General features: G+C 49.0%; 1 protein-coding gene across 1 annotated transcript in view; it reads right to left on the bottom strand.

Annotated features, from left to right (window-relative positions):
* Positions 1-5230, bottom strand: part of LOC143027134 (C-Maf-inducing protein-like) — a 483663-nt gene extending 478433 nt beyond the window's left edge. Inside the window, exon 1 of the mRNA XM_076188172.1 lies at positions 3568-5230. Coding sequence (XP_076044287.1) covers positions 3568-5100 — 1533 coding nt within the window. The 5' untranslated portion in view covers positions 5101-5230. The remainder of the gene's footprint in view (positions 1-3567) is intronic.
* Positions 5231-10000: the final 4770 nt, after the last annotated feature.

Below are 10000 nucleotides of genomic sequence, written 5' to 3'. Positions count from 1 at the left end.
TTTTTCTTCTTTTGGTTCTTCTTCTTTTGGTTCTTCTCCTCCGTCTTCTTCGTCTTCTTCGTCATCTTCATCATCTTCGTCATCTTCATCATCATCTTCATCATCTTCATCATCTTCATCTTCTTCACCTTCTTCATCTTCATCTTCCTCATCTTCTTCATCTTCTTCTTCATTTCTTTCTCAGGATCAGACGTGTCATGTCATTCTTCATTTTCCCTCGGTCCATTCCTTCAATTTCCATCCAACTTATTCCACGGCCAACTCACGCAATCAACTCCTTCAACTTTAAGTTCCTGTGCTCTTTAAGCAATCTATCTACAGTATATACCAAAGGGCCTATTCCCCCTTATAAGTGAAGAAGTCATCCAACCAAGGCACTTACCCGCTCCCACCCAATCCATCCCCTTCCATTACCCATTGTCTCCCTCCCATCTTAGTTCCTTTTAGTAATACTCGTTTTTTATTTACTGGCGAGATAGTGAATACGGACTAATACAGCTCAATGTCCGAGGCTCAAGGGCGAACCGGAGCCCATACGAATACTTTAAATACTGGATACTTTAAACACTCGCCCACCATAGTATCACTAGTGTCTTCTTTGCTCCCATACTTCTTCCTTACTCATCCATAAAATCACTTTCAAGTATTCTGCATCATATTTGTTTATTATTTATTCATTGAGTGAAGCGGTCTTGCTGTCAATGTACTGTGTCTTGCTGCATTGCGTTTGACCCAGGGCAGTTGGGGGATGCAGGGATGACCCGTCATCTATGAGGAGCTGAGATGGCAGGGGTGGAGATGGTGGTGGAGGGGAGTGAAATGGGTGGGAATAGGTACGTGCCTCTGACTTGGCTACCTCCCTTGTAAGGGGGAAAAAGCTCTCGGTCTACAGATAAATTTATTTATTTGTTTATTTATTTATTTTTGTTACACGCCTCCCACTTCATCCACGGCCAAGACAGACTCATCTGCAAGGTTGACATGATTTTTACCTAAATATTTCAAAGAACGGAAAGAAGAGATGAAAAAATAAGTCTGGACAAGACACTGCTCTCTGTTACGTGCGGCCACAAAGAGGGCAAATCAGTAACAAGACGCAACAGACTGAGTTCGGGCACTCCTTGTCACTTCCCTTCTTCGTCACCGTCTCCTTCCTTCCCGGAATAACGACCACTGCGGGTAGCAACCCCGTGCCTGAATATTGCATGACCTGCCTCACTCGCATTCCCTTTCCCCAAGGCCGTTGCGTTTGTCTTCTTTATGGCCTCATCCATGTGGACAAACAACTCGAGCGACATCACCCATCCATTGCCACCTTAAACCATTCTTTCTTTTTTTTACATTTATGTAAGAAGAAGAAGGCTTACAACACCTTTGTTGACGAAAGGGATGCCACGAAGATGAATAAAAGATCCAGGCGGCAGTCAGAGTAATACAGAAAGTGACACCCACCACGTAAGAGGTCAACAACACAGCTCTTGCAATTTCATTTTCCCTTCCACCAGAAAATCTTACTCACAGGAGAAAAAAAATCCATGAGGATGTAATGCTTACTTACGTGCCCAACTATATGTGTGCGTGAAATATATGCCAAGGGAAATATGAACATGAAAGATAACTAAGTTGACGAAATTGAATAAATTTGATTATCAGGTAACGAACACAGGGTATAGGAAACATGGATGGATGTTGGGAAGGTCATTGGGAAAAAATCAAATTTAGGAAAGATAGAGAGAAAGGGAGAAAGGGATAAAGAGGGAGAGAGAGAGAGAGAGAGAGAGAGAGAGAGAGAGAGAGAGAGAGAGAGAGAGAGAGAGAGAGAGAGAGAGAGAGAGAGAGAGAGAGAGAGAGAGAGAGAGAGAGAGAGAGAGAGAGAGAGAGAGAGAGAGAGAGAGAGAGAGAGAGAGAGAGAGAGGGAGGGAGGGAGGGAGAGAGGGAGAGGGAGGGAGAGGAAGAGAGAGAGAGAGAGAGAGAGAGAGAGAGAGAGAGAGAGAGAGAGAGAGAGAGAGAGAGAGAGAGAGAGAGAGAGAGAGAGAGAGAGAGAGAGAGAGAGAGAGAGGTCTTGTAAATCACCGAGGAGATTTTCGATAAGAGGGACCTGGAGGCTGAGAGACGCCAAGGAAAAGGCGAGGAATGGATTAAAGGAAATGGCGAATGATATAAAGGGAGCATAAAGGAAGATAAAGGAAGCAAAAGGAAGTAGAAAAATAAGGAAGTGAAGCGAATGGTGGACATGGAGCGCGAGGAAGGAGATGAAAGGTGGACATGGAAATATCTTAATTGGACGAATGAAATCAACAGTGCAAGAAAAATGAAGGATGAGATAAAAATGTACTAAAAGAAAAGAGAAAGAGAATGATGTATGAAACGAAAACAAAAAACGAATACAATACTATAAAAAGTTTATGAAAGTGATAAGAGCATAAGAATAAAAGGGAAAGACGGATAAGGATAACCAAAAAATACGGATGGAATAGTATAAAAAGACTATTAAAAGTACGAAACATGTTTACAGGTCCGTACATATCTAATTATTTTCTAGGTTATATATGCACACACACACACACACACACACACACACACACACACACACACACACACACACACACACACACACACACATATATATATATATATATATATATATATATATATATATATATGTATATATATATATATATATATATCTATATATATATATATATATATATATATATATTACCCCTTACAAGGGGGGTAGCCAAAAAGAAAAAGGCATAAAATCATTCCCACCCATTCCATCCCTGAATACACTCCACACTGTATATATATATATATATATATATACTGTAATTGTGAAATCGTAATTCCGTTTATGAATATAAACAACAGGTGAACACGTTCTATGTAGACAGAACGTATCGTTTCCCCGGAGAGAGGGGCGTGAAGGCGTCCTTGCGGGCGTGTGGGGGGGGGGGCAAAAGAGAGGGGCGGTGGGCGTGCGTCAACCACCTGTTGATATCGCGGCCGCCCGCGCCAGCTGAAAAGGCTGAAGCAACGCCAAGAAACGAATACAAAATGTTCTACATTAATAGAAACACGAAACAGCTACTGAAGCGGTGCGACATTTCTAGAAAAAAAAATGAAAAATTCACTAAGTTAAAAAATGGACATGAAAATTCTAAAACAAAAAATGTAAGAACATAAAATGTTAAACGACAAAGGTGTCACTAATTCCTTGCCTAAGGTCCCTCGCTAGGCTACTTGCTTATTTATTTATTAATATTTCGTTTTATTATATTTTAGACTATTTTGACTAAGGGGTGAACTCCGCACAGGCCAGGGGGGGGGGGGAATCAAGGTCCCATTCTTCACAGGGTCCACCTCTTAGAAACCTAGAATCTATGACACCAAGTGCTGCAGACATTAAACATCTAAGTAAGCCATGGAGAGGATGGAGCTGAAAAAGTTGTCATGTGCGTGCGTGCGTGCGTGCGTGCATGCGTGCGTGCGTACGTTAGTGCGGGGAAGGACGGTACTCGATGCTGGTGGTTAGGGCACGTGGCAAGCATGGTTGAGGAGGCGAACCTTCGTCCGGGGCAGCGCCGCGACAGAGTAGAGGGCGCTGGCGTCCCGGGGCTTCTCGCCGACGCTCCACTCGGAAGGCGCCGCGCACTCGGCCGACATCTGGCGCCGGAGTCTCCCGACGTGCCGCTTGGCGAAGGCCTGGCGCCCCGCGGTCACAGCGCCCTCTCCGGAAGACAAGCTTTCCCTCGAGTCCTCCTGCTGCTCCTGCTGCAGCTCGAGCTGTTGCTTTTCGAGGTTGGCCTCCAGGTTGGGGACCTTCCGGAGACGGGGCTGGACATTGGTCTTGACGATGTAGGACGTGTTCTCCACCACGAGGACTTCGGGCCGGGCAACGTCAGCTCGCACTTCGCTCAAGGACCGGCTCCTCGTGGTTGCCCACAACTTGTGGTTCAGCAGAGGCACGCGGGTCTTCGTGGCCGTTCTCCCTGCCCCAGGGCCCTCCCCTGGGACGACCGCTGCCGCAGTGGCTGACCCCGCCTCAGGACACGCCACCGACTTGAAGAGTGGTTTCGGACATTCCTCCACGAGGTCTTCCTCTCCATCGTTCTCCTCTTCTTCGTCGTCACCGTCTTCCCCGAAGCCGGCTGTCGCCGTACACGAAGACGCGTTGGACTCGTAACCAACGCCGCTGACCAAGGACACGTCCGTCTGGGACCCGGCCGTGTCGCTATGTTCCCCCCTGCAGAGGGCAACGTTCTGGCAACTGTGACTCTTCGATCCCGAAGGGGACTCAAGGGACATGAGCGAGGACGACGCCTCGCACGAGGAGGAGCAGGCACTGTCCTTCCGGTCCCGTATACCAAGGTTCTCCATGGCCCAAGAGAGCGGGAGAAGGGTCCCTCGTTCTCCAACAGTGGACTGGAGACCGAGAGGCGAGGCACTGGTTCTCCTTTCCCCGAAGACGGAAACCTCCTCGCCTATGCCTCCTCCGGCGGAGATTACACGCTCGCCTTCTCGTGTGTCCCTCTCGCGTCCAGCCGAGGGGCGTCTCACTCCGCTCGCCAACTCGACCGTGGTCTCGGCCTCATCCTCGAAAGGTTCGACTCGTGGAGGACGATCACGTGACAAGGGGGAGGTGTTTGTCCTTGGGGGAGAGTAAGTCGGTAACGGGGAGGCGGAAGTGGTGGGTGATTGATGAGTGATCGATGATGTCACATGAACGGGCGAAGGGTGTGGATGATGAGTGACTGTGGGTGATTGATGCGTTGAACGCGAGGATGATGATGCGTGCGTGGGTGAACACGTGGGGGATGCGTGAGGCGACGAGAGTTCGTTAAGTTCGTTAATAACGGTCGGGTGTCGCGCCGGCGAGGAAATGACCGTACCCGGGGAGACACCACTGTCCATAGGAGACTCTTCCGCAGTGCTGGGCGAAGTCAAGTCGCTGAAGTCCAACCCCAGGTCTTCGAGAGACGCCAGCGGCGAGGGCGGCGCGGAGAGGACCACCTCCTCTCTGCTGGGGGAAGCACTCCGCTTGTGGGAGGCCTGAGACCGCCGACTGGTCTGCTTCTTCTTCGGCTGCACGGCCTCCATAGCGAACTGCTCCTGTGAAGGCACGTTTGTCCAAGAGGCACTCTGCTACTGCAGGAGTAGAATTCTGAAACAAAAGACCGGCCACACCTCCGCTTCCACTCGCATAGCCACAATCCCTGCGGCGGCGGCGGCAAAAGGGACGTAAGCCTTGGTCGTCCTCGCGGCTGAAACCCAAAGATGACCTGTCCCACTCGCACGGCCCCTCGGCCGAGTGCCACCGCAGGACCGCTCTGTCTCTTATCACCGAGTCCTCGTCCTCAACGTCGCCGTCGCCGTCGTTGTGCGCCCTTCGAGGTTCAGTTCCGAAGGGCGAGGATGCATTCGCAACGGACTGGCCTGGTCTGAATGGATGGATGGGTTGGATGGAGGATTGGATGACACTTTTTCTTTCAGTGGATTAGTGTAAGATTTTCAGTGGCGATCGACTACTCTCGTCTCACTCACACACACACACAAATACACACACATACAAACACATACACACACACATACAGACGCTGAGATGCGATGTATGCCCGTTTGTCTGCGGAGTCTCCCGAGTGCCAAGTTGATGCTATGGTGTTCACAGCTGCAGCAGCAGGAACAGCGGCAGCGTCGGCATCGGTCAAATGTCAACAGTGTCTTCACTTGTTCGAACGACTCGCCAGAGTATCGTGGGTCGGCTTGGCAAGGGCCACGCGTACGTAAACCCTCTGCGTAAGCGTACGAAAATACCTTGTTGATTTCCCGCGACCTCCTCCTCCTCCTCCTTCACCACCATCACCACTTCCCCTCTTCCTCCTCCTCCTCCTCCTCCTCCTTCTCCTCCTCGACCTAAGACTTCTTACTCTCCTCCTCTGGTCCCCGTCCTTCCAATTCTCATCCTCCTTCTCCTCCTCCTCCGGTCCTTCTCTTCCTCCTCCTCCTCCTCCTCCTCCTTCTCCTCGCCTCCCCCTGCAGCTTCCCCTTGCGACGGTGTTCCTGTACCAACGCCTCCAGAATGTAGCCCCGTGCACTCTTCACGAGCTCCCAATAGTCGTGGCCTCGAGAGAGAGAAGCAGCACCTCTCTTGCCTCCTCCTCCTCCTGCCGCCGTCGAAGCAGCAGAGCCACCAGCAGCAACAGCAGCACGCCTTCCGGAGGACGAGACTCCCCTCCCCCGTGCACAGGTACCGAGGAGGGGGGGCGAGCACAGGTGGGAGGGACTCCCAGGTAGGCGGGTCGGTCAGGAACACTGTGCGGCGCTGCGCGGAACAGGACACGTCCGCTCCTCACCAATGCTAAACACAACTGAATACGTCACTGTAGCGTCCCGGCCAGCCTGCCTGCCTGCCTGCCTGCCTGCCTGCCTGCCCGCCCGCCTGCCCGCCTGCCTGACACCCCTGGCTGGCAACTCGGCACCCAGCAAGCGCTTCTGGCACCCATGTGCCACACACTCCTCCTTCTCTCCCTCCTTTCCTTCCTCCCTACCCTGGCACTCTGACGCTCGCTCGGTCCCTCGGCGCCCAGGTGTGCGTGCGCTGTAGGCACCGAGGCAGGCGAGCACGCTGGCATCTTAGTACGCATTTCTGACACTTCGGTACGCGTTTCTGGCACTCCGAGACTTGTTTGTTATACCTATTGTCACGGACTAGCTTCTGTATTTGAGCCAATTTATCAAATCTCGGCCATGATTTGAACAGTTCAGTCCAGTAGCTAGTATGATAATTTGCCTTTTAAGGGGATTTTCTCGCTTCACAACGACAAAGGAAAGGATGAGGTGCAAAACTATTTAATTCACATGATATAAAAATATACAATTGACCTTTGCCTGGTGTATTTGGGATACGCGCGGGGCACGAGCGAGGAAGTCAGAGAGACGTCACTGCCCGCGTTTCTTAGATTTATACCAAGACCGCACAACACAGTGCCAATGGCAAGTACCAGTTTATTATGAATATAATCCTAATCTACCTCTATTTACCTGGCTTCACACAATCTATCCACTTCTTTATTATTGCGTGAAGAAAGTTTACAAATCATCAATTTCTAGATATCTAGATTAACAAAATAATATCTTTAATATTAAGAGGACGATACTTCTTCGCGTCATTATTTATGGCGACCTTCAACCTCAGACAGAAGTGCCCGAGTCGTGTACTCCTCCGCCACTGGTTTGTAAGTCCTCCTGCAACTGGGACATATAAGAAAAAGCCTAATTCATGTCTAAATCTTATTTTCTAATTTAAGATAACCTAATAATTGGCTGACTTTAACATCAATAGTAGTTTACATTAAGGATGGCGAGTACGAGTAATTATGATTCTCGTTAGGATGTGGCTTATGGTGCCACGCCCGCGTCTCTTTGTGTTACATCCGTTATGGCACGCCACACAACACGAACACGATACATGGCACGTCATGGAATATGACACCTACTGTATGTACGCATTTCTGGCTCTTTGGTGTTGGCTAATACAAACGTGTTGCACTGTTACGCCTTTATGGCATTGTTACGCATTTCTGGATACTTTATAAAAATTGCGATACTGTTACGCACTTCTGGTACTGTTACGCACTTCAGGCAACGTTACGCATTTCTGGCACTGTTGAGCATTTCTTGCACTTACGCATTTCCGGTAATGTTACGCACTTCGGGCACTGTTATGCAATTATGACACTATTACGATATCTAGCGTTGTTACGCATTTCTGGCACAATTACGAGTTTCTAGCATTCCAGTACTCAACTGTGGCACTGTTACGCATTTCCAGTTACGCACTTCAAAGACTACGACGAATTACTGACAATGCTGCGAATTCCAGGTATTATTACGCATGCCTTGCACTTCCGCATTTCTGGCACGGTCACGCATTTATGGCACTGTTAAGCATTCCTGGCACCGTTACGCATTTCTGACACTGTTACGCACATCAGACACTTTGACGCATTTCTGTCATTGTTACGCATTTCTGGTACTGTTACGCATTTCTGGTACTGTTACGCATTTCTGGTACCGTTACGCACTTTGGGCACTGTTACGTATTTCTGACACCGTTACGCATTTCTGGCACTCGGGTACGCACTTCTGGCACTGTTACGTAAATCAGGTACGCCTTTCGCCCTCCTTGATAACGCTCCGGATTATTAATGGGACTCACCACTTACACGAACGCACACACGTACGTACACATGTTCGCGCGCGCACACACACACACACGCACACACACACACGCACACACACACACACACACACACACACACGCACGCACGCACATGCAACCACAGAAGACAATTCTGGGGTCTGTCGTGAGAAGTACGTTTTCGCCATAAATACACCTTTTCTTACACCTAAACAATACAGGAAATACTACACAGTGTCGTTAACCTTCAGCTACTCCGCCTGAAGTACACCTATATACCCTCAAATGCACCTATGAAGGGAAGAACCTACACCTACAGATTTTTCTCATCACCACATTGTCAGGGGAGTACTTACATCTACACCTTTTTTTCGTCACCAACCGTAGGAGAACACTTCCCACTTTCGACAACACACCCTTTCACCGTTCGCAGAGGACCAACTACACGTCACCAACCCTCAGACACCTAACCCTAACCCCACCCCCACCCCCAACCCTCCCATCCTTCCCCACTACGACCTGATGCCATCAACGCTGGAGGCAATTACACAAGATACAGCCTTTCCTTTCTTATGCCTAACCTTAGTTTTTTTCTTTACCCTCCCCCACCTCTCCCTCCTCTCCCCCTCCCCCACCTCTCCCTCCTCTTCCCTCCCCTCCCCCCCCCCTCTTTCTTCAGCGCGTCCGTTTTCTTTGCATGGCATTGTTCCCGTTCAACAGTGGCTCTATTTCCAAGACAGTTGCCCTTGCGTTTTCTTCAGAACCTGTTCCTATGACAACATTTATAAATGCAATGAAAGGGAAGAACTACGCAGAAAATGATAAGGCCTAGAAAAATATATATATACAGTATATACATTTTCGTGTATAGAGCAATGACGGTAAGTGTAATTCTGATTTATTTGGGGACAAGATCCGTAGACCATAAGGCCAATCTCCCTCTTTTTCTCTTTGGCTCTCTCTCTCTTTTTTCTGTCTCTCCCTCTCTTTTCTTTTTTTGGCTCTCTCTTTCTCATTAGCCTTCTCCCTCTTGTTCATCACTTTTCTCTCTCTCCTCTCTTTTCTCTTTTCTTCTCCTTCTGGTATTTGTTCTGTTTCTCTATCGCACCATCAACATGCTGCCGACCTAACGCCAAAGAACGCATAGCTTCGACCCAAGCTATCACCTTTGCCCTTGTTGCTCGCACGTTCATAACAAACAGACACCGGCGGTGGCTGTTGGAGTATATACGTTTCTATTATACAACCTGGTGGTGGTAGGGGTTAGAGGGAGAGAGTACCGCGAATGACACCTATTAAGGCCCATCCGCGTATCGCTGTCGTCGCCCGCCTGATCAATACCAACGTCATGTGGTTCAAAAGAATAGTCTTACCATCTTTTCACCAGCTGGCTGACTGCTGCAGCGTCGTCTAGGCGACAGGCACCTAGACTACAGTGTTCCCATGGCAACCGATGACATACTTTGCCTTCAGTAGCACATTGTGCTTCAGGAAATGTACATTTCGAACGTACAGTAGTACATGGGCACATGCGTCATGCACGTGTGTACGGTTTCCATGACAACGGCGGGGTCCTGTGCATAAGGTGTACACTTAGTACAGTAGCACATTGTTCTCTGTGGACTTTGCAGCTGCGTAAGTGACTCCCTAAGTATTTACTGAAGCACTAAATTTACGCGCATGTGCACTTTTGTTTATTTCTGTTTTTTCTCGAATTAAAAAAAAAAAATGCCTTCGCGTCTTCAGTGCAATGGAAATATGTGTGCGCGCGCGCGATCGCGCGTGTGTTTGTGTGTGTAT

Source organism: Oratosquilla oratoria, chromosome 7 (assembly GCF_046742065.1).
Source record: "Oratosquilla oratoria isolate Oo_2021 chromosome 7, ASM4674206v1, whole genome shotgun sequence".
Lineage (NCBI taxonomy): Eukaryota > Metazoa > Arthropoda > Malacostraca > Stomatopoda > Squillidae > Oratosquilla > Oratosquilla oratoria.
This window is presented reverse-complemented; position numbering and strand designations above follow the sequence as displayed.